The following is a 26,197-nucleotide window of genomic DNA, read 5'->3' on the forward strand; positions in this document are numbered from 1 at the left end:
AAATCTCAATGACGTTTCAAAAGCGAAAGTAAAAACCAGAGCTAGATTTCAATAACAACTTCAAATCAACAGGATTTTTATAAACGGAAACGAATTACAGACATTGACAGGTGAGCAATGAGCAAAGGCTACATACACTTTTCTATACAGAATACAGACCAAAAACACATATTTTCTAATTAGCCGTGGTTCTTATTTTGTGGTTCATAATTGTCTCAATGGAGTGTTTCAGTGAGGTAAACTCAAAGTGTGTTTGCATCGATTCTCAAATACTACAGTATACTAGCTTGATCAGGGTTTTGGTATAAATAAGAAGTATCCTTTAGTTTAAGAAGTACGTTTTACTCTAAATTGCATTTTGGTGCGTTTAGTCACACCTTGTGTGTGTGTGTGTGTGTGTGTGTGTGTGTGTGTGTGTGTGTGTGTGTGTGTGTGCGCGTGTGTGCGCGTGTGTGTGTGTTTAGTGTTGCGACCCAGGCTTGGGGTCTCTAGGTGTAGCCTGGCTAATAAACCAGACTAATATCACACAACACTGTCGCGGTATATAATCCGCTGGTAGGCAACTTTTTTTTGCCAACGGCTGATTCGGTCTGGTTTATTAACCAGGCTACTCTAGGTGCAACATAAAAAGTGGACTTCTTCCTTCCCAGACTAGTCCCCAAACAGCCAGGCCACACAGGTTTATAATCCCAAGAATTAAGGAGTTATTTTCATAATTTGCACACACACACACACACACACACACACACACACACACACACACACACACACACACACACACACACACACACACACACACACGGAAGGAAGACAATGTAGGGCAATACCAACAATAAAATTCATAATAGATTTTCTCATCAAACTGTCAAATCCATCCAATTGTTAAATTAAATGTTCTAACTTTTTTTTTAAAAAGAACTTCAATTAAATGAACGTATCTGAAAAGACTAATATGGTTTGCAAATGGACATTGAAGATGATTCTGATGTTAATAATATATTTCACTGTGCAGCTGATGTTAATGAATAAAGACTAACTACTACCTACATTATATAGACTTATGTTGTTGTTTGTACAGTATGTTTTTTATTCAGTCTTTTATTGAAATAATATATACATGTCAATGTACAAGAATCTAACCAAAATTATGTTAATCTTTTATGCGAAATTTGTTTAATCTGGCCAAAATTACATCACTGGGTAATATTTGTTCAATTTGTGGTAGACTTGCATATTATGCTCTCTAGCAGCGAGAGAGAGAGAATTTTCGTCAACCTTTTGTCACTGACGAAAATAATACTAAACTGATTTTATATTTAGTCGACTAAAACCAGACAAAGTAAAACTTTTCACATGAATAACCTGAATTTAGGTTTAGGGTCTGTATGCTGCTTTTTGATGATGAACACAAAGCTGTTGTCACACTTCCTTCTGGTTTATTAGGATTGGACTGGTGGAAAGTAAGTACATTTACAAGGTATACTATATGTACTTTACTTGAGTATTTCCGATTAATTCCAATTTCCATACTTTTACTACAACTATTTGAAAACTTTAGTTACTACAGTAGTTGCTAATTCAGATTATTATTACAAACCATACAATAACCACTTAAGCCCTATAGATTTTGTCTATTTAAAAATAGCCGATGTACAAGTTATCACTATGGCTGAGCTCACACCTTTCATGCAATTCTGTGCTCGTTGGGTGTTGTGTCATGGCCGCCCAGCGGCCCAATGCATTTCCAATGGAGGTCACATGGTTTGACCCAACATTGTGTTGTGTGAGGGGGAGGGGCGGACGACTGCGCCCCTCCCCCTCACACAACACAATGTTGGGTCAAACCATGTGACCTCCATTGGCAATACATTGGGCGGCCATGACACTACCCAACGAGCATCCAACGAGCACGAGAATTGCATGAAAGGTGTGAGCTCAGCCTAACACATTGTGAGCTTGTAGATCTGCTATTTTCAAAAGATTATTCATTTGAAAACTTCAAATGGGACATTCTGCACAATGAATACTTTTACTTTTGGTACTATATTTTGAAGCCACTACTTTTGTACTTTTAAGGTTGAATTCCAGACATTTACTTGTAACAGATTTCTATATTGCACATAATTGCAGTATTGATATTTTCACTTAAATAAGAAATGTGAGTGCTTTTTTCCACCACTGGGATTGGAGGTTACAAACATGATACTGTAGGATTGTTATATTACAACACTATGAACTTCACATCTAAATAGATTTTTGCTTGTTAAACGATACTGGATGGAAACCTACAGTATATCCTATGTTGTCATGTCTTACTGCTTAGGACTTTGACTTGGATCCCTCACAATATTTCTTCTATGTCACACCACTGTCTATTGAACCCATTGTATAAACAATACATGTTTTGCACCATTTGAAATCTTTGTGATTTTTACCTGTCCAACACTTCTGAAATGATAGACCATTATACAAAGTACCGTCCACCACTGCAGAGTCTAGCGATCCCAATCCATCACATTGTTATTGTTGTTCATTTGTTGGTTATAATTGCGATAGTAATCATTCATTATTGCTACTGTATAGAGTATAACAATTACAATTTAGGCATTTAGCAGACACACTCAATCCAGAGCGATTTACAGTAAGCAAGAACAAAAAACATGGTAATACATCTAATACATAAAAATAGTCATCATGAATCATACATACTGTAAGCTAACAGTGGAAGAGAGAGAGAGAATGTGCAATCCTTTGACTTCCAGTATTTGAACCTTAATATAAACTCTTGATGTACAATTAATCGTGTGGCCACAGTTCTTTACAATTATGCATAATGTGTGTATTCAGTGGTGAGGTTGCTTATGGTGACTGTTCAGTATGTGATGACATCAGCACAGTGGTTCCCAAAGTGGGGTCTGGGGACCCCTAGGGGTCCTTGAGAGAGTTCCAGGGGGTCCCCAGCTAAATGATAGTTTGGAACCAAATGGACTGTAACTCTGAGAGTGTAAAACATGGAACCAAATGGACCCCTAAGGGGTCCATTTGGTTCCATTTGTACACTCTGCAGAGTTAAATTAACATTGATTTTACAATATAAATTGGGATCCCAGAGATAGTTAAATGGGGGTCTGTAGACTAATACATGGATCCCAGAGATAGTTAAATGGGGGTCTGTAGACTAAAACATGGATCCCAGAGATAGTTAAATGGGGGTCTGTAGACTAATACATGGATCCCAGAGATAGTTAAATGGGGGTCTGTAGACTAAAACATGGATCCCAGAGATAGTTAAATGGGAATCTGTAGACTAATACATGTCAAACTGGGGGCCCTTGAAATGAAAATGGTTGAAAATTACTGCTAGAGCTGTAAAAATGTTCTCTTATGGGCGTCCTTGGCATGTATTTTCAAATAGGGTTAATGAGTATCATTTTGACATGACATGAAACGGTTTGTGAACCACTGTCTTATGGTGACTGTTCAGTATGTGATACCACTAGCATGTGCTGATTGTTAAGCTCTAGGGCTGATGCATATATTTTGACAGTATCACATGTATGTCTTTTGAAATAAATGTATACATTTTTATATGTCTGACTCTGAGCAGAGTTTATCTATTCTAAAAGCCTCTCTAGTCTGAGCAGAGTTTATCTATTCTATAAGCCTCTAGGCTTCTAAACTTCTCTTGCACTAGTCCGGCAGCCAACAGGCTTCTTTTGTTTAAAGTGGGAAATTTAGTATATAGTCTTTTTTATTGGCCTAAAATATTCATGAATCCACTTTCTGACTGGTTGTCAGTATTGAGCAATAGGGGTTTCTTGTGACCCTACCTTTAACATCCTATGGCAGGCAAAAATGTCAAACTTTCCTCATGCTTTAAGTAGCATGTGACAGCACACTAGGCCTTGGGCTAAAAACGGCCATAGACGTCATGACAAATGAGGTCAGCACATTTTGGGCATTTTGGGTCGCCCAAGGAGTGTATTCTGTGCCAAACTAATGCTTGGAATGGATGAATGTCAATGTATATAGACAATATTTTAGGACAATAAAAAAGACTATAGTATTACCAAATTTCCCACCCACCCCACAACCCCGACTGCCGGACTAGCCACTAGAGGGAGACATGCTAAGCAAAATTACTCTTACTAGTCTTAGCTCTTATACATTTGGTGATTAAACGTTTTAGAGAACTGTGTGTGTGTGTGTGTGTGTGTGTGTGTGTGTTGCACTTTGTCACATCGTGAAAAATGACACATTGACACTGCTGCTGTTGCGAAATCTCAATGACGTTTCAAAAGCGAAAGTAAAAACCAGAGCTAATTCAATAACAACTTCAAATCAACTGGATTTTGTATAAACGGAAACGAATTACAGACATTGACAGGTGAGCAATGAGCATAGGCTACATAAAACCTTTCTATACAGAATAGGCTACAGACCAAAAACACATATTTTCTAATTAGCCTAGCCGCAATTTGCAACTCTAGATTTGTTTACAATGGGATGAATCTAGAGTTGCAATACCCTCCATTGACTCCCCACTCATCCAATTTGGTTTGCGATCTGCTTGTCTTAAACGACGTTAAACTCACCAACATTGCAGCTGTAGTCCAAGCTTGAATTATCCTCTTTCAATCTGCCGTTTTTCATAAAAATCCCCCGTAGACATGTTATGAGCTACTTTCTGTCAAGAAATTCTGTGCAGGTGATTCTTTTTCTAAGTGCTGGAGTTTGGTCACTGAACGGCCCAGCGTACCACCTGTTTCGAATTTACACATAATGCAGGAGGCAGCAGCGCGACCCGTTAACACAAAAGAGTGCTTCCAAACTGCAACACTTAGAAAAAGAATCGCCTACAGAGGATGTCTTGACAGAAAGTAGCTCATAACATGTCTACGGGGGATTTGTATGAAAAACAAGCTCGGCAGATTGAAAGAGGATAATTCAAGCTGGGTCTACAGCTGCAATGTTTGTGAGTTTAACGTTGTTTAAGACAAGCAGATCACAAACCAAATTGGATGAGTGGGGAGTCAATGGAGGGTATTGCAACTCTAGATTCATCCCATTATAAAAAAATCTAGAGTTGCAAATTGCGGCTATAATTAGCCGTGGTTCTTATTTTGTGGTTCATAATTGTCTCAATGGAGTGTTTCGGTGAGGTAAACTCAAAGTGTGTTTGCATCGATTCTCAAATACTACAGTATACTAGCTTGATCAGGGTTTTGGTATACATAAGTATCCTTTAAGAAGTACGTTTTACTCAAGTTTTATGCAAGTTCTGCATTTTAGTGGTGCATTTAGTCACACATTTTGTGTGTGTGTGTGTGTGTGTGTGTGTGTGTGTGTGTGTGTGTGTGTGTGTGTGTGTGTGTGTGTGTGTGTGTCTGCCTGCGTGTGGCTGTGGTTAGGTGCTGTTCACATGGTTCTTCATGTTAAGTCTAATGGTATGAAATGTGCTATAGGCCAACACAACTGACTTGACTTTCAACCTTTGTTCCCAGTGTGTAGAAATGGCGTCTGCAAGCAGTCTCCTGTCAGAAGAGCAGTTCCTGTGTTCTATCTGTCTGGATGTGTTCACCGATCCAATCGCCACTCCATGTGGACACAACTACTGCAAAGCCTGCATCACACATTACTGGGACACTAATGATGTGTGTAAGTGTCCACTGTGTAACAAAAGCTTCTATAAAAGACCAGAGATCTTTGTCAATACTTTCATTTCTGAGATGGTTGATCAGTTCAGGAAGTCAAAGCAGATGAAAACAACTTCCAACGCCATCCAGGAACCTGCTAAACCAGATGAAGTGTCATGTGAAATCTGCACTGAGAACAAGCTCAAGGCTGTGAAGTCCTGCCTGGTGTGTCTGACCTCCTACTGTGAGACTCACCTGGAGCCTCATCAGAGAGTCACAGCGTTTAAACGACACAAACTGATCTACCCTGTGAAGAACCTGGAAGACTTGATGTGTAAGAAACATGACAGACCTCTGGAGCTGTTCTGTAAGACTGACAACGTGTGTGTATGTCAGTTCTGCACTGAGTCAGACCACAAATTACACCAAATTGTATCTCTGAAAGAGGGATATGATGGAAAGAAGGCTGAGCTGGGAAAGACAGAGGCCGAAGTTCAGCAGATGATCCAGGAGAGACAAGAGCAGATACAGCAGGTCAAACAATCAGTGGACCTCAGCAAGAAAGATGCAGACAGAGAGATAGCAGACAGTGTGCATGTCTTCACTGCTCTGGTGAGCTGTATTGAGAGAAGCCAGGCTGAGCTCATTGATGTGATTGAAGAGAAGATGAAAACAACAGAGAAACAGGCTGTAGGCTTCATTAAAGAGCTGGAACAGGAAATCACTAAGCTGAAGAAGAGAAGCTCTGAGCTGAGGCAACTCTCACACACTGAAGACCACCTCCACCTCCTCCAGAACCTCACGTCCATCAATATCCCTCCACCCACCAAAGACTGGACAAAGGTCAAGGTCCATCAGTCTTCATATGTGGGGATTGTGAGCACAGCTGTGGCTCAAATGGAGAATACACTCAGTCAAGAGATGAAGAAGCTGGGTGATGCCATTGCTGAGCTGAGGAGGATCGAGCAATATGCAGTGGATGTAACTCTGGACCCTGATACAGCACATCCCAACCTCATCCTGTCTGAGGATGGAAAACAAGTGAATCATGGAGATGTAAGGAAGACCCTCCCAGACAACAGAGAGAGATTCTCCATGAGTTTCTCTGTTTTAGGAAAACGAAGCTTCTCCTCAGGAAGGTTTTACTACGAGATACAAGTAAAAGGGAAGACTGGCTGGAATTTAGGAGTAGCCAGAGAGTCCATCAACAAGAGAATAAACGCACCGACTCCAAAAAACGGCTACTGGCTTATATGTATGAGTAATATAAATGAGTACAAGGCTCTTGCTCACACTCATGTCCTCCTCACTGTAAGAGAGAAGCTCCAGAAAGTGGGAGTGTTTGTGGATTATGAGGAAGGTCTCGTCTCCTTTTATGATGTGGAGGCCAGAGTCCTTATCTACTCTTTCACTGGCTGCACCTTCACTGAGAAACTCTATCCATACTTGAATCCACATGGCAACCAGAGTGGTAAAAACTCTGTTCCCCTAACCATCTCTCCTGTCAGTTACACAAATTAGACTCATCCTCAGCTTTCCGTGACAATATTCATTGTGATTTAAGTGTGTATATTTAAGGTTCATGTATACTTGTATAGTGTTGCGACCCAGGCTTGGGGTCTCTAGGTGCAACATAAAAGGTGGACTTCTTCCTTCCCAGACTAGTCCCCAAACAGCCAGGCCACACATGTTTATAATCCCAAGAATTAAGGATTTATTGTCATAATTTGCACGCACGCACGCACACACGCACACACACACACACACACACACACACACACACACACACACACACAGGGAAGGAATTAAACTTTTTTAAAGAACTTCAATTAAATGAACGTATCTGACAAGACTAATATGGTTTGCAAATGGTGTTCTCCATTGAAGATTTTAGGTGAAAAATCAGTTTTGTGCTTTAGAGACATTAACATCAATGATTCTGATGTTAATATATTATTTCACTGTGTGCAGCTGATGTTAATGAATAAATGACTAACTACTACCTTCATTATATAGACTTATGATGTTGTTTGTATGTTTTTTTATTCAGTGTTTTATCTTGTTTTATTGAAATAATATATACATGTCAATGTACAAGAATCTAACCAAAATTATGTTAATCTTTTATGCGAAATTTGTTTAATCTGGCCAAAATTACATCACTGGGTAATATTTGTTCAACTTGTGGTAGACGTATCATTTTGACATGACATGAAAAGGTTTGTGAACCACTGGCTTATGGTGACTGTTTGTTCAGTATGTGATGCCACTAGCATGTGCTGATTGATAAGCTCTAGGGCTGGTGCATATATTTTGACAGTATCACATGGTATGTCTTTTGAAATAAATGTATACATTTTTATATGTCTGACTCTGAGCAGAGTTTATCTATTCTAAAAGCCTCTCTAGTCTGAGCAGAGTTTATCTATTCTATAAGCCTCTAGGCTTCTAAACTTCTCTTGCACTAGTCCGGCAGCCAACAGGCTTCTTTTGTTTTAAGTGGGGAAATTTGGTATATAGTATTTTTTATTGGCCTAAAATATTGTCTATACATTCATGAATCCACTTGCTGACCGGTTGTCAGTATTGAGCATTTTTTTATAGTGGTTTCTTCTTGTGACCCCACCATTAACATCCTATGGCAGGCAAAAATGTCAAACTTTCCTAGTAGCATGTGACAGCACACTCCTTGGGCTAAAAACGGCGATAGACATCATGACAAATGTGATGAGGTCAGCACATCTTGGGCGCATTTTGGCAAGTGGCTATGGCTGTTTAGCCCAAGGAGTGTAAGCTGTGCCAAACTAATGCTTGAAATGGATTCAGAATCATGAAAACCCCCTAGTTTGACATGTCACATGCTACTTAAAGCATGTTGTAATGTTTTATGTAAAGTGCTTTGGGTACTTAGAAAAGCGCTATATAAATCTGAGCTATTATTATTATAAGGAAAGTTAACATTTAGGATGTTAATGGTAGCCTGCAGGGTCACAATTAAGAAACAAGAAAATTGCTCAATACCGACAGACGGTCAGCAAGTGGATTCATGAATGTATGTATATAGACAATATTTTAGGCCAATAAAAAAAGACTAGTAGGCCTATACCATATTTCCCACCCCACAACCCCGACTGTCAGACTACACAGGAATACCTTGGTTGTCTCCTTCCCTGGCAGCCACTAGAGGGAGACATGCTAAGCAAATTACTCTTACTAGTCTTAGCTCTTACATTTGGTGATTAAACGTTTTAGAGAACTGTGTGTGTGTGCGTGTGTGTGTGTGCGCGCGCGCTTGCGTGCGTGCGTGTGTGTGCCGCGTGCGCATACGCATAGCATAAGGTGTGTTCTGCACTTTGTCACATCATGAAATATGACACTGCTGCTGTTGCGAAATCTCAATGACGTTTCAAAAGCGAAAGTAAAAACCAGAGCTAAATTTCAATAACAACTTCAAATCAACTGGATTTTGTATAAACGGAAACGAATTACAGACATTGACAGGTGAGCAATGAGCAAAGGCTACATACACTTTTCTATACAGAATACAGACCAAAAACACATATTTTCTAATTAGCCGTGGTTCTTATTTTGTGGTTCATAATTGTCTCAATGGAGTGTTTCAGTGAGGTAAACTCAAAGTGTGTTTGCATCGATTCTCAAATACTACAGTATACTAGCTTGGTTTTGGTATAAATAAGAAGTATCCTTTAGTTTAAGAAGTACGTTTTACTAAGTTGCATTTTGGTGCGTTTAGTCACACCTTGTGTGTGTGTGTGTGTGTGTGTGTGCGCGCGCGCGCGTGTGTGCGCGTGCGTGCGTGTGTGTGGCTGTGGTTAGTGCATTAAGCCTAATGGTATGAAATGTGCTATAGGCCTACACAACTGACTTGACTTTCACCTTTGTTCCCAGTGTGTAGAAATGGCGTCTGCCAGCAGTCTCCTGTCAGAAGAGCAGTTCCTGTGTTCTATCTGTCTGGACGTGTTCACTGATCCAATCGCCACTCCATGTGGACACAACTACTGCAAAGCCTGCATCACACATTACTGGGACACTAATGATGTGTGTCAGTGTCCACTGTGTAACAAAAGCTTCTATAAAAGACCGGAGATCTTTGTCAATACTTTCATTTCTGAGATGGTTGATCAGTTCAGGAAGTCAAAGCAGATGAAAACAACTTCCAACGCCATCCAGGAAGCTGCTAAACCAGATGAAGTGTGCTGTGACATCTGTTCTGAGAACAAGCTCAAGGCCGTGAAGTCCTGCCTGGTGTGTCTGACCTCCTACTGTGAGACTCACCTGGAGCCTCATCAGAGAGTCACAGCGTTAACACGACACAAACTCATCGACCCTGTGAAGAACCTGGAAGACTTGATGTGTAAGAAACATGACAGACCTCTGGAACTGTTCTGTAAGACTGACAACGTGTGTGTTTGTCAGTTCTGCACTGAGTCAGACCACAAATTGCACCAATTTGTATCTCTGAGAGAGGAATATGATGGAAAGAAGGCTGAGCTGGGAAAGACAGAGGCCGAAGTTCAGCAAATGATCCAGGAGAGACAAGAGAAGATTCAGCAGGTCAAACAATCAGTAGACCTCAGCAAGAAAGATGCAGACAGAGAGATAGCAGACAGTGTGCATGTCTTCACTGCTCTGGTGAGCTGTATTGAGAGAAGCCAGGCTGAGCTCATTCATGTGATTGAAAAGAAGCAGAAAACAACAGAGAAACAGGCTGTAGGCTTCATTAAAGAGCTGGAAGAGGAAATCACTAAGCTGAAGAAGAGAAGCTCTGAGCTGAGGCAACTCTCACACACTGAAGACCACCTCCACCTCCTCCAGAACCTCACGTCCATCAACATCCCTCCACCCACCAAAGACTGGACAAAGGTCAAGGTCCATCAGTCTTCATATGTGGGGATTGTGAGCACAGCTGTGGCTCAGCTGGAGAAGACAGTCAGTCAAGAGATGAAGAAGCTGGGTGATGCTGAGCTGAGGAGGATCCAGCAATATGCAGTAGATGTAACTCTGGACCCTGATACAGCACATCCCAACCTCATCCTGTCTGAGGATGGAAAACAAGTGAGTCATGGAGATGTAAAGAAGAACCTCCCAAACAGAGAGAGATTCTCCCAGAATTTCTCTGTTTTAGGAAAACGAAGCTTCTCCTCAGGAAGGTTTTACTACGAGATACAAGTAAAAGGGAAGACTGCCTGGGAATTAGGAGTAGCCAGAGAGTCCATCAACAGGAAGAATTTCAAGGGAATAAATGCACTGACTCCAAAAAACGGCTACTGGCTTATATGTATGATTAATATAAATGAGTACAAGGCTCTTGCTGACCCTTATGTCCTCCTCACTGTAAGAGAGAACCTCCAGAAAGTGGGATTGTTTGTGGATTACGAGGAAGGTCTGGTCTCCTTTTATGATGTGGAGGCCAGAGTTCTAATCTACTCTTTCACTGGCTGCACCTTCACTGAGAAACTCTATCCATACTTCAATCCACATGGCAACCAGGGTGGTAAAAACTCTGTTCCCCTGACCATCTCTCCTGTCAGTTACACAAATTAGACTCATCCTCAGCTTTCTGTGACAATATTCATTGTGATTTAAGTGTGTATATTTAAGGTAATGTAGTGCTGCGACCCAGGCTTGGGGTCTCTAGGTTCAACATACCAACAGTAAAATTCATAATAGATTTTCTCATCAAACTGTCAAATCCATCCAATTGTTAAATTAAATGTTCTAATTTTTTTTTTTAAAAGAACTTCAATTAAATGAACGTTGAAGCCATTGAAGATGATTCTAATGTTTATAATATATTTCACTGTGCAGCTGATGTTAATGAATAAAGACTAACTACTACCTACATTATATAGACTTATGTTGTTGTTTGTACAGTGTTTTTTATTCAGTCTTTTATTGAAATAATATATACATGTCAATGTACAAGAATCTAACCAAAATTATGTTAATCTTTTATGCGAAATTTGTTTAATCTGGCCAAAATCACTGGGTAATATTTGTTCAATTTGTGGTAGACTTGCATATTGTGCTCTCTAGCAGCGACAGAGAATTTTCGTCAACCTTTTGTCACTGACGAAAATACTAAACTGATTTTATATTTAGTCGACTAAAACCAGACAAAGTTAAACTTTTCAGATGACTAAAATATGAATAACCTGAATGGAATTGTATTCCATTTAGGTTTAGGGTCTGTATGCTGCTTTGATGATGAACACAAAGCTGTTGTCACGCTTCCTTCTGGTTTATTAGGATTGGACTGGTGGAAAGTAGTAAGTACATTTACAAGGTATACTATATGTACTTTACTTGAGTATTTCCGCTTAATTCCAATTTCCATACTTTTACTACAATTATTTGTAAACTTTAGTTACTACAGTAGTTGCTTAATTCAGAATATTATTACAAACCATACATTAACCACTTAAGCCCTATAGATTTTGTCTATTTAAAAATAGCAGATGTACAAGTTATGGTACCAGGTCATCTCGCCCCTTTTCCATCTCGCCCCCGCGAAAAGTGAAGACGGCTCGCCACAGAATTTCGAAAAGTGAAGACGGCTCGCCACAGAATTTCGAATAGTCATAGCACTTTATAGTACACATGTATAATATATAATATAATATAGTATAGTATGTATAGTATAGTATAGTAGTAGGCTATTATCTGTACATTATGCTATAAGTCTAAAAGGGGGTAATAAGTCTAACTTCTAAGGTTTTCAATTATCGGTCCGTTGGGGCGACCGCTCTTCCCGTTTGGGCGACCGATCTTCGCCGCTTTGGGCGAGTTGGAAAAGGGGCGAGCCGTCTCGTATTCCAAGTTATCACTATCACATTGTGAGCTTGTAGATCTGCTATTTTCAAAAGATTATTCATTTGAAAACTTTAAATGGGACATTCTGCACAATGAATACTTTTACTTTTGGTACTATATTTTGAAGCCACTACTTTTGTACTTTTAAGATTGAATTCCAGACATTTACTTGTAACAGAGTATTTCTATATTGCACATAATTGCAGTATTGATATTTTTACTTAAATAAAAAATGTGAGTACTTTTTTCCACCACTGGGATTGGAGGTTACAAACATGATACTGTAGGATTGTTATATTACAACCGTATGAACTTCACATCTAAATAGATTTTTGCTTGTTAAACGATACTGGCTGGAAACCTACAGTATATCCTACGTTGTCATGTCTTACTGCTTAGGACTTTGACTTGGATCCCTCACAATATTTCAATATTTATTCTATGTCACACCACTGTCTATTGAACCCATTGTATGAACAATACATGTTTTGCACCATTTGAAATCTTTATGATTTTTACCTGTCCAACACTTCTGAAATGATAGACCATTATACAAAGTACCGTCCACCACTGCAGAGTCTAGCGATCCGAATCCAAATATGTAAGAAAGAGGCAAACATTTTGCAAATAACCGTTCTACAAGCTCACAACACCTTGCAGTGCGAGGTGTTGTGAGCTTGTAGTTTGGCTATTTTCACAATATTGAGTATCAGTCAAACTAAATGTAATGCCTAGCAGGGTGCCATGCCAGGGTGGGGGGTTTCCAGTTCAAATATGAGCTGCAGCCTGAAAGGTTAATGGGAACCCTTTGGCCTATATATGTTGGCAATTTTTTGTAAAAAAAACTGATGGGGGAAACAGGGGGGGGGGGGGGGGGGGGGATTATGTGTATAAAAAAACATTTGAGGTTAAATGTGAATGCCAGAAGGTGGCAATTAAGTGCAATCCTGGGACTTCGAATCACCAACTCAAGCATATTTGTATATAGGCCTAGTCGTCAGTCACTGAAGGCTTGAATTGGTGTATTTGTTTTTGTGTGTTGTATTGTAGCCCTATGATGGCTGAAATCTTGTTAAGGTACAAGTGCAATCCTTTGACTTCCATTATTTGAACCTTAATATAAACTCTTGATGTACAATTAATCGTGTGGCCACAGTTCTTTACAATTATGCATAATGTGTGTATTCAGTGGTGAGGTTGCTTATGGTGACTGTTCAGTATGTGATGCCACTAGCATGTGCTGATTGTTAAGCTCTAGGGCTGATGCATATATTTTGACAGTATCACATGGTATGTCTTTTGAAATAAATGTAGCCTGTCTGACTCTGAGCAGAGTTTATCTATTCTAAAAGCCTCTCTAGTGTGAGCAGAGTTTATCTATTCTATAAGCCTCTAGGCTTCTAAACTTCTCTTGCACTAGTCCGGCAGCCAACAGGCTTCTTTTGTTTAAAGTGGGAAATGATATAGTCTTTTTTATTGGCCTAAAATATTGTCTATACATTCATGAATCCACTTGCTGACCGGTCAGTATTGAACAATTCTTATAGGGGTTTCTTGTGACCCCACCATTAACATCCTATGGCAGGCAAAAATTCATCAAACTTTCCTTATGCTTTAAGTAGTATGTGACAGCACACTCCTTGGGCTAAAAACAGCCATAGACATCATGACAAATGTGATGAGGTCAGCACATTTTGGGCGCATTTTGGCAAGTGGCTATGGCTGTTTTGCCCAAGGAGTGTATTCTGTGCCAATTATGCTTGGAATGGATTCAGAATCATGAAAACCCCCTTGTTTGACATGTCACATGCTACTTAAAGCATGTTGTAATGTTTTATGTAATGTGCTTTGGGTACTTAGAAAAGCGCTATATAAATCTGAGCTATTATTATAAGAAAAGTTAACATTTAGGATGTTAATGGTAGCCAGGGTCACAAGAAACAAAAAAATGGCTCAATACCGTCTGACAGACGGTCAGCAAGTGGATTCATGACCAATATTTTAGGCCAATAAAAAAGACTATAGTATATACCAAATGTCCCACCCCACAACCCCAACTGCCGGACTACACAGGAATACCTTGGTTGTCTATAGTGGCTTCCTTCCCTGGTAGCCACTAGAGGGAGACATGCTAAGCAAAATTACTCTTACTAGTCTTAGCTCTTACATTTGGTGATTAAACAGAGAACTGTGTGTGTCTGTGTGTGTGTGTGTGTCTGTGTCAAAAGGCTCATGGAGAGTCACTGACACCCAATCAAGCCTGTTCATTGGCCACGCACAGGTGTGGGAGGCTATATAAGTAGAACTAGCTGCACCGTGCACTCATTCTCTGATGCATGCTCAGCTCACCACACCGTGCGGCTTCTTCCCTCAACCTCCAGAACTACCACCTTTCTTCAAGCCTCAGGCTCAAACCGTGTGCGTCCAAGAACAAACGTGAGTCAGAAAGCTTATGGAACATCAACTTTGTTCATTGCCATAGCACTGCCCATGTGCTTTGTGTCGTGTCGAATGTTTGCTCCTGTTTATCTGTGGTTTATTGAACTGAAATGTGGACTAATTAGTTGGTGCCTAATTGGAGTGTTTGGCCTGATTTCACTGCATCATATTCATACATGTTTGATATATATAGTGTGTATTATCTTTTTGCATGTATATTTGATATATAGGCTACATCCTTATGGTGCCCTCATTATAAGTTAGGCCTACATTATTATTGATTGATGCCTTATTTAGATAATAATTATTCTATGATCTGACAATGGTTTATTATTATTGGATTGAACTGCTATCTATGATTTGTTGATTAGAGATTATTATTGCTGCTGATACACTTATATATTATGTGTTTCATGTACAGCACACACCACAACTGCCAAGTAAATTGTGTGTGGGTGGTATGTTTTACTCTTATGATGTTTGTGTGATTAGGTGCTGTTCACATGGTTATTCATTCATGTGAAGTGCATTAAGTCTAATGGTATGAAATGTGCTATAGGCCTACACAACTGACTTGACTTTCACCTTTGTTCCCAGTGTAGAAATGGCGTCTGCCAGCAGTCTCCTGTCTGAAGAGCACTTCCTGTGTTCTATCTGTCTGGATGTGTTCACCGATCCAATCGCCACTCCATGTGGACACAACTACTGCAAAGCCTGCATCACACATCACTGGGACACTAATGATGTGTGTCAGTGTCCACTGTGTAACAAAAGCTTCTATAAAAGACCAGAGATCTATGTCAATACTTTAATTTCTGAGATGGTTGATCAGTTCAGGAAGTCAAAGCAGATGAAAACAATTTCCAACGCCATCCAGGAACCTGCTAAACCAGATGAAGTGTCATGTGAAATCTGCACTGAGAACAAGCTCAAGGCTGTGAAGTCCTGCCTGGTGTGTCTGACCTCCTACTGTGAGACTCACCTGGAGCCTCATCAGAGAGTCACAGCGTTTAAACGACACAAACTGATCTACCCTGTGAAGAACCTGGAAGACTTGATGTGTAAGAAACATGACAGACCTCTGGAGCTGTTCTGTAAGACTGACAACGTGTGTGTATGTCAGTTCTGCACTGAGTCAGACCACAAATTACACCAAATTGTATCTCTGAAAGAGGGATATGATGGAAAGAAGGCTGAGCTGGGAAAGACAGAGGCCGAAGTTCAGCAGATGATCCAGGAGAGACAAGAGCAGATACAGCAGGTCAAACAATCAGTAGACCTCAGCAAGAAAGATGCAGACCGAGAGATAGCAGACAGTGTGCTGGTCTTCACTGCTCTGGTGAGCTGTATTGAGAGAAGCCAGGCTGAGCTCATTCATGTGATTGAAGAGAAGCAGGAAACAACAGAGGATGAGGCTGTAGGCTTCATTAAAGAGCTGTTACAGGAAATCACTAAGCTTAAGGAGAGAAGCTCTGAGCTGAGGCAGCTCTCACACACTGAAGACCACCTCCACTTCCTCCAGAACCTCACGTCCATCAACATCCCTCCACCCACCAAAGACTGGACAAAGGTCAAGGTCCATCAATCTTCATATGTGGGGATTGTGAGCACAGCTGTGGCTCAGATGGAGAAGACACTCAGTCTAGAGATTAAGAAGCTGGGTGATGCCATTGCTGAGCTGAGGAGGATCGAGCAATATGCAGTCGATGTAACTCTGGACCCTGATACAGCACATCCCAACCTCATCCTGTCTGAGGATGGAAAACAAGTGAGTCATGGACATGTAAAGAAGAACCTCCCAGACAGAGAGAGATTCTCCCAGAATTTCTCTGTTTTAGGAAAACAAAGCGTCTCCTCAGGAAGGTTTTACTACAAGATACAAGTAGGAGGGAAGACTGGCTGGGATTTAGGAGTAGCCAGAGAGTCTATCAACAGGAAGGCTGCACCGGAGACTCCGACTCCAAAAAACGGCTACTGGTCTATATGTATGGGTAATATAAATGAGTACAAGGCTCTTGCTGACCCTTATGTCCTCCTCGCTGTAAGAGAGAACCTCCAGAAAGTGGGATTGTTTGTGGATTATGAGGAAGGTCTGGTCTCCTTTTATGATGTGGAGGCCAGAGTTCTAATCTACTCTTTCACTGGCTGCACCTTCACTGAGAAACTCTATCCATACTTCAATCCACATGGCAACCAGGGTGGTAAAAACTCTGTTCCCCTGACCATCTCTCCTGTCAGTTACACAAATTAGACTCATCCTCAGCTTCCTGTGACAATATTCATTGTGATTTAAGTGTGTATATTTAAGGTTCATGTATAGTGTTGCGACCCAGGCTTGGGGTCTCTAGGTGCAACATAAAAAGTGTACTTCTTCCTTCCCAGACTAGTCCCCAAACAGCCAGGCCACACAGGTTTATAATCCCAAGAATTAAGGAGTTATTTTAATAATTTGCACACACACACACACACACACACACACACACGGAAGACAATGTAGGGAAATACCAACAATAAAATTCATAATAGATCTTCTCATCAAACTGTCAAATCCATCCAATTGTTAAATTAAATGTATTTTTTTTTTTGAAGAACTTCAATTAAATGAATGTATCTGAAAAGACCCTGCCATCATTGAAGATTCTGATGTTAATAATATATTTCACTGTGTGCAGCTGATGTTAATGAATAAAGACTAACTACTACCTACATTATATAGACGTATGTTTTTTTTTTTTTTTTAATTCAGTGTTCTCTTGTTTTATTGAAATAACATGTCAATGTACAAGAATCTAACCAAAATTATGTTAATCTTTTATAATCTGGCCAAAATTACATCACTGGGTAATATTTGTTCAATTTGTGGTAGACTTGCATATTATGCTCTCTAGCAGCGAGAGAGCATTTTCGTCAACCTTCACCGTCACTGACGGAAATAATACTAAACTGATTTTATATTTAGTCGACTAAAACCAGACAAAGTGAAACTTTTCAGATGACTAAACTATGAATAACCTGCATGGAATTGTCTTCCATTTAGGTTTAGGGTCTGTATGCTGCTTTGATGATGAACACAAAGCTGTTGTCACACTTCCTTCTGGTTTATTAGGATTGGACTGGTGGAAAGTAAGTACATTTACAAGGTATACTATATGTACTTTACTTGAGTATTTCCAATTTCCATACTTTTACTATTATTTGAAAACTTTAGTTACTACAGTAGTTGCTTAATTCAGATTATTATTACAAACCATACATTAACCACTTAAGCCCTATAGATATTGTCTATTTAAAAATAGCCGATGTACAAGTTATCGCTATCACATTGTGAGCTTGTAGATCTGCTATTTTCAAAAGATTATTCATTTGAAAACTTTAAATGGGACATTCTGCACAATGAATACTTTTACTTTTGGTACTATATTTTGAAGCCACTACTTTTGTACTTTTAAGGTTGAATTCCAGACTTTAACTTGCAACAGAGTTCTATATTGCACATAATTGCAGTATTGATATTTTGTGAGTACTTTTTTCCACCACTGGGATTGGAGGTTACAAACATGATACTGTAGATTTGTTATATTACAACACTATGAACTTCACATCTAAATAGATGTTTGCTTGTTAAACGATACTGGATGGAAACCTACAGTATATCCTATGTTGTCATGTCTTACTGCTTAGGACTTTGACTTGGATCCCTCACAATATTTATTCGGATCCATCCATTGAGTTTGTGCTTGAAATGTACTGTAATTCTGCAAACTTAATAAAATTTTCAATCAATCACATTGTTATTGTTGTTCATTTGTTGGTTATAATTGCGATAGTAATCATTCATTATTGCTATAGAGTATAACAATTACAATTTAGGCATTTAGCAGACACTCTCAATCCAGAGCGATTTACAGTAAGCAAGAACAGAAAACATGGTAATACATCAAATACATAAAAATAGTCATCATGAATCATACATACTGTAAGCTAAGAACCTAACAGTGGAATATCTAATAATATTAATTATATATATATTTTTTTTCAGTTTCTGAAACTGATAAAATAATAAAATAATAAAGTATTCAATCAATAATCCATTTTCTCACTCAACAACAAACCAAACCAAACATATTTGTGCATTTATAAAGTTACAATTTCATGATTCATACCAAATTGACAAATATGTAAGAAAGAGGCAAACATTTGGCAAATAACCGATCTACAAGCTCACAACACCTTGCAGTGTGAGGTGTTGTGAGCTTGTAGTTTGGCTATTTTCACAATATTGAGTATGAGTCAAACTAAATGTAATGCCTACAGGCTGCTTGTGGGGGGGGGGGGGAGTGCAATCCTTTGACTTCCATTATTTGAACCTTAATATAAACTCTTGATGTACAATGAATCGTGTGGCCACAGTATGCATGTGTGTGTATTCAGTGGTGAGGTTGCTTATGGTGACTGTTCAGTATGTGATGACACCAGCACAGTGGTTCCCAAAGTGGGGTTGGGGACCCCTAGGGGTCCTTGAGAGAGTTCCAGGGGGTCCCCAGTTAAATGATAGTTCGGAACCAAATGGACTGTAACTCTGAGAGTGTAAAAAATGGAACCAAATGGACCCCTAACGGGTCCATTTGGTTCCATTTGTACACTCTGCAGAGTTAAATTAACATTGATTTTACAATATAAATTGGGATCCCAGAGATAGTTAAATGGGGGCAGAAAAAAATAAAAGAAGAAGCGCTACGTGGGTCCTTTATATGTAGAGAGAACTGTTGACAGGTGCTCTTTGGAGAGGGTTTCATAGAGCAAAGCACAAGAGTTCTTAAAAAGTTCTATACCTTGAGTCAATGTCACTGTGGAAGGAGATATAAGGTGGCGAACTTAAAAGAGGGTCCAAGGCAGCTCTGTCCAGTAGAAGTAGAAAAATCCTTTATTTCATTAATTAGTTAAATATTAAAAACAAGGGTTAAAAACACAACGCGTTTCGGCCTGCATGGGCCTTCATCAGGGTCAACTAAAGATGACTGTTTGACACGTCATTAAGTAGTGCCAGTAATCAGCATCTCATTAGATCACATGACTACATCATCATTAGAATAATGCAGAAACGACAAACACCTGGGTGTGCACACCTAACTATTACAGCTCATTAGCAAACTGAAAATTACGTACAAAAACCAGAGAATAATCAAATGTAAATACAGTATATAAATGGAGAAAACAAAAAAGGAAAAATAAAAGTATAAATGTTGGTATGTAGTAGGCCTACTATGTATGAGGATGGAGGAGAGGAATAGAGAGAAGTCACTGTAGTAAGAACGGAACTTTTACAAGAAGGGAGAGAAATCAACGTCATCATTTAGGCCGGGGAGTACTGTAGCTTTCAGAGTGACTATCCAAAATGTCTCTCTTTGGAGGAGTTGTTTTAGTCTGTCACCCCCTCTTACTGATTTGGGGATGGTCTCGATTACCATCATTTTTAGGTTGTTTGGATTTGTGTGTCCGGCTACTTTATAGTGTTCTGCCATTAAATGGGGGTCTGTAGACATACATGTCTACAGACAGGTCTGTAGACATACATGTCTACAGACCCTTGAAATGAAAATGGTTGAAAATTACTGCTAGAGCCGTAAAAATGTTCTCTTATGGGCGTCCTTGGCATATATTTTCAAATAGGGCTAATGAGTATCATTTTGACATGACTTTGATTGATTGAAATATTTATTAACAGTTTGCAGAATTACAGTACATTTCAAGCACAAACTCAATACAAAGGCTGTTAACTGTGAGTGGACGACCCAATTAAGCATTACACTTGTTTACAAGAGGGTCCACCATGTTCAATTCATCAAAAACATTTAGAGACGTACAAATAGACACTTCTATATAGACAAAGAACAGAACAGGAATTTATCATAATGGAGGTAAAAAGGGAAAAGAAACAGATTTTACGGGGGCCAGTTTGGAATTGCAGCCATCCGTAGGTGCCCTTTGAGAGGGTTTTGAAGGAGTCATGACATGAAAAGGTTTGTGAACCACTGTCTTATGGTGACTGTTCAGTATGTGATGCCACTAGCATGTGCTGATTGTTAAGCTCTAGGGCTGATGCATATATTTTGACAGTATCACTGGTATGTCTTTTGAAATAAATGTATACATGTTTATATGTCTGACTCTGAGCAGAGTTTATCTATTCTATAAGCCTCTAGGCTTCTAAACTTCTCTTGCACTAGTCCGGCAGCCAACAGGCTTCTTTTGTTTAAAGTGGGAAATTATATAGTCTTTTTTATTGGCCTAAAATATTGTCTATATACATTCATGAATCCACTTGCTGACCGGTTGTCAGTATTGAGCATTTTTTTATAGTGGTTTCTTCTTGTGACCATTAACATCCTGGCAGGCAAAAATGTCAAACTTTCCTTATGCTTTAAGTAGTATGTGACAGCACACTCCTTGGGCTAAAAACGGCCATAGACATCATGACAAATGTGATGAGGTCAGCACATTTTGGGCGCATTTTGGCAAGTGGCTATGGCTGTTTAGCCCAAGGAGTGTAAGCTGTGCCAAACTAATGCTTGAAATGGATTCAGAATCATGAAAACCCCCTTGTTTGACATGTCACATGCTACTTAAAGCATGTTGTAATGTTTTATGTAAAGTGCTTTGGGTACTTAGAAAAGCGCTATATAAATCTGAGCTATTATTATTATAAGGAAAGTTAACATTTAGGATGTTAATGGTAGCCTGCAGGGTCACAATTAAGAAACAAGAAAATTGCTCAATACCGACAGACGGTCAGCAAGTGGATTCATGAATGTATGTATATAGACAATATTTTAGGCCAATAAAAAAAGACTAGTAGGCCTATACCAAATTTCCCACCCCACAACCCCGACTGCCAGACTACACAGGAATACCTTGGTTGTCTCCTTCCCTGGCAGCCACTAGAGGGAGACAAGCTAAGCAAATTACTCTTACTAGTCTTAGCTCTTACATTTGGTGATTAAACGTTTTAGAGAACTGTGTGTGTGTGTGTGTGTGTGTGTGTGTGTGTGTGTGTGTGTGCGCGCGCGCGTGCGCGTGTGTCGCGTGCGCATACGCATAGCATAAGGTGTGTTCTGCACTTTGTCACATCATGAAATATGACACTGTTGCTGTTGCGAAATCTCAATGACGTTTCAAAAGCGAAAGTAAAAACCAGAGCTAGATTTCAATAACAACTTCAAATCAACAGGATTTTTATAAACGGAAACGAATTACAGACATTGACAGGTGAGCAATGAGCAAAGGCTACATACACTTTTCTATACAGAATACAGACCAAAAACACATATTTTCTAATTAGCCGTGGTTCTTATTTTGTGGTTCATAATTGTCTCAATGGAGTGTTTCAGTGAGGTAAGCTCAAAGTGTGTTTGCATCGATTCTCAAATACTACAGTATACTAGCTTGATCAGGATTTTGGTATAAATAAGAAGTATCCTTTAGTTTAAGAAGTACGTTTTACTCTAAGTTGCATTTTGGTGCGTTTAGTCACACCTTGTGTGTGCGTGCGTGTGTGCGTGTGTGGCTGTGGTTAGTGCATTAAGCCTAATGGTATGAAATGTGCTATAGGCCTACACAACTGACTTGACTTTCAACCTTTGTTCCCAGTGTGTAGAAATGGCGTCTGCCAGCAGTCTCCTGTCTGAAGAGCAGTTCCTGTGTTCTATCTGTCTGGACGTGTTCACTGATCCAATCACCACTCACTGTGGACACAACTACTGCAAAGCCTGCATCACACATTACTGGGACATTAATGATGTGTGTCAGTGTCCACTGTGTAACAAAAGCTTCTATAAAAGACCAGAGATCTTCGTCAATACTTTCATTTCTGAGATGGTTGATCAGTTCAGGAAGTCAAAGCGGATGAAAACAACTTCCAACGCCATCCAGGAAGCTGCTAAACCAGATGAAGTGTCATGTGAAATCTGCACTGAGAACAAGCTCAAGGCTGTGAAGTCCTGCCTGGTGTGTCTGACCTCCTACTGTGAGACTCACCTGGAGCCTCATCAGAGAGTCACAGCGTTTAAACGACACAAACTGATCTACCCTGTGAAGAACCTGGAAGACTTGATGTGTAAGAAACATGACAGACCTCTGGAGCTGTTCTGTAAGACTGACAACGTGTGTGTATGTCAGTTCTGCACTGAGTCAGACCACAAATCACACCAAATTGTATCTCTGAAAGAGGGATATGATGGAAAGAAGGCTGAGCTGGAAAAGACAGAGGCCGAAGTTCAGCAGATGATCCAGGAGAGACAAGAGCAGATACAGCAGGTCAAACAATCAGTAGACCTCAGCAAGAAAGATGCAGACAGAGAGATAGCAGACAGTGTGCATGTCTTCACTGCTCTGGTGAGCTGTATTGAGAGAAGCCAGGCTGAGCTCATTCATGTGATTGAAAAGAAGCAGAAAACAACAGAGAAACAGGCTGTAGGCTTCATTAAAGAGCTGGAAGAGGAAATCACTAAGCTGAAGAAGAGAAGCTCTGAGCTGAGGCAACTCTCACACACTGAAGACCACCTCCACCTCCTCCAGAACCTCACGTCCATCAATATCCCTCCACCCACCAAAGACTGGACAAAGGTCAAGGTCCATCAGTCTTCATATGTGGGGATTGTGAGCACAGCTGTGGCTCAGCTGGAGAAGACACTCAGTCAAGAGATGAAGAAGCTGGGCGATGCCATTGCTGAGCTGAGGAGGATCGAGCAATATGCAGTGGATGTAACTCTGGACCCTGATACAGCACATCCCAACCTCATCCTGTCTGAGGATGGAAAACAAGTGAGTCATGGAGATGTAAAGAAGAACCTCCCAAACAACAGAGAGAGATTCTCCAATAATGTATCTGTTTTAGGAAAACAAAGCTTCTCCTCAGGAAGGTTTTACTACGAGATACAAGTAAAAGGGAAGACTGGCTGGAATTTAGGAGTAGCCAGAGAGTCCATCACCAGGAAGGGTTACGCAGGAATAAACGCACCGACTCCAAAAAACGGCTACTGGCTTATATGTATGAGTAATATAAATGAGTACAAGGCTCTTGCTCACCGTCCTGTCCTCCTCACTGTAAGAGGGAAGCTCCAGAAAGTGGGAGTGTTTGTGGATTATGAGGAAGGTCTCGTCTCCTTTTATGATGTGGAGGCCAGAGTCCTTATCTACTCTTTCACTGGCTGCACCTTCACTGAGAAACTCTATCCATACTTCAATCCACATGGCAACCAGGGTGGTAAAAACTCTGTTCCCCTGACCATCTGTCCTGTCAGTTACACAAATTAGACTCATCCTCAGATTTCCGTGACAATATTAATTGTTATTTAAGTGTGTATATTTAAGGTTCATGTAGTGTTGTGACCCAGGCTTGGGGTCTCTAGGTGCAACATAAAAAGTGGACTTCTTCCTTCCCAGACTAGTCCCCAAACAGCCAGGCCACACAGGTTTATAATCCCAAGAATTAAGGATATATTTTCATAATTTACACACACACGCACGCACGCGCGCGCACACAAACACACAAACACACACACAGGGAAGGAAGACAATGTAGGGCAATACAAACAATACAATTCATAATAGATTTTCTCATCAAACAGTCAAATCAATCCAATTGTTAAATTATTGTTAGATTAACTTTTTTAAAGAACTTCAATTAAATGAACGTATCTGACAAGACTAATATGGTTTGCAAATGGTGTTCTCCATTGAAGATTTTAGGTGAAAAATCAGTTTTGTGCTTTAGATCAATCAATGATTCTGATGTTAATAATATATTATTTCACTGTGTGCAGCTGATGTTAATGAATAAATGTCTAACTACTACCTTCATTATATAGACTTATGTTGTTGTTTGTATGTTTTTTTTATTCAGTGTTTTATCTTGTTTTATTGAAATAATATATACATGTCAATGTACAAGAATCTAACCAAAATTATGTTAATCTTTTATGCGAAATTTGTTTAATCTGGCCAAAATTACATCACTGGGTAATATTTGTTCAACTTGTGGTAGACTTGCATATTATGCTCTCTAGCAGCGAGAGAGAGAGAATTTTCGTCAACCTTTTGTCACTGACGAAAATAATACTAAAAACTGATTTTATATTTAGTCGACTAAAACCAGACTAAAAGTAAAACTTTTCACATGAAAAACCTGCATGGAATTGTATTCCATTTAGGTTTATGGTCTGTATGCTGCTTTGATGATGAACACAAAGCTGTTGTCACACTTCCTTCTGGTTTATTAGGATTGGACTGGTGGAAAGTAAGTACATTTACAAGGTATACTATATGTACTTTACTTGAGTATTTCCGATTATTTCCATACTTTTACTACAATTATTTGAAAACTTTAGTTACTACAGTAGTTGCTTAATTCAGATTATTATTACAAACCATACATTAACCACTTAAGCCCTATAGATATTGTCTATTTAAAAAGTTATCACTATCACATTGTGAGCTTGTAGATCTGCTATTTTCAAAAGATTATTAATTTGAAAACTTTAAATGGGACATTCTGCACAATGAATATTTTTACTTTTGGTACTATATTTTGAAGCCAATACTTTTGTACTTTTACTTACTTAAAGGTTGAATTCCCGACTTTTATTTCTATATTGCACATAATTGCAGTATTGATATGCAGTCGCTGTACCAAAGGAATATTCAACCGGATTATCACACACTACCAGTCTGTCAGAACCAGACGAGGGGCCAGTTTAGAAAATACAACAATTGCAGACTTAGATGTACATGGACAACTCATAACAGTAATCATTCATTATTGCTATAGAGTATAACAATTACAATTTAGGCATTTGTCAGCAGACACATTTGTCAGCAGACACATTTACAGTAAGCAAGAACAAAAAATATGGTAGGCCTAATGCATCAAATACATAAAAATAGTCATCATGAATCGTACATAAGCTAAGAACCTAACAGTGGAATATCTATATGATGAAACTATGTGTATACACTATAGAGTGATATGTCTACAAAGCTATCTAAGTTACATAAGTTGAGCCTATGCCTGTAAAGTAGTTGAGGCTAGGGCAAGTGCTACTGGCTAAGATGGAGTCTGAAGAGGTGGGTTTTCAGACTACGGACGGAGATTGGGAGTGAGTCTGCAGTTCTGATTGCAATGGGAAGTTCATTCCATAGTTTTGGAGCCAGAAGGGAGAAGAGTTTGGGACGTGTGGAGCGTTGTCCCGGCGTATAGAGTGTAGTATAGTAGAGTGTTTGTTCAGTAACTA

The 26,197-nt window shown here is 39.5% G+C and overlaps 3 protein-coding genes across 3 annotated transcripts; all 3 read left to right on the forward strand.

The window, feature by feature from the left end:
* Nucleotides 1-5,513: 5,513 nt before the first annotated feature.
* Nucleotides 5,514-7,465, forward strand: LOC306933893 (E3 ubiquitin-protein ligase TRIM39-like; the record flags this gene model as incomplete). The annotated part of the gene is made up of 1 exon (XM_079516260.1): nt 5,514-7,465. The coding sequence occupies one exon, from the start codon at nt 5,514-5,516 to the stop codon at nt 7,155-7,157; it is 1,644 nt and encodes a 547-aa protein (XP_079372386.1). The 3' UTR covers nt 7,158-7,465.
* Nucleotides 7,466-9,554: 2,089 nt separating this feature from the next.
* On the forward strand, nt 9,555-11,238 carry LOC306933768 (E3 ubiquitin-protein ligase TRIM21-like; the record flags this gene model as incomplete). The annotated part of the gene is made up of 1 exon (XM_079516078.1): nt 9,555-11,238. The coding sequence occupies one exon, from the start codon at nt 9,555-9,557 to the stop codon at nt 11,199-11,201; it is 1,647 nt and encodes a 548-aa protein (XP_079372204.1). The 3' UTR covers nt 11,202-11,238.
* A 3,555-nt stretch (nt 11,239-14,793) lies between these two features.
* Nucleotides 14,794-17,617, forward strand: LOC306934211 (E3 ubiquitin-protein ligase TRIM39-like). The gene is made up of 2 exons (XM_079516754.1): nt 14,794-14,906; nt 15,507-17,617. The coding sequence occupies exons 1-2, from the start codon at nt 14,803-14,805 to the stop codon at nt 17,158-17,160; spliced, it is 1,758 nt and encodes a 585-aa protein (XP_079372880.1). The 5' UTR covers nt 14,794-14,802; the 3' UTR covers nt 17,161-17,617.
* Nucleotides 17,618-26,197: the final 8,580 nt, after the last annotated feature.

The sequence above is a fragment of the Electrona antarctica genome (genome assembly GCF_951216825.1).
Source record: "Electrona antarctica genome assembly, chromosome: 12".
Classification (NCBI taxonomy): domain Eukaryota; kingdom Metazoa; phylum Chordata; class Actinopteri; order Myctophiformes; family Myctophidae; genus Electrona; species Electrona antarctica.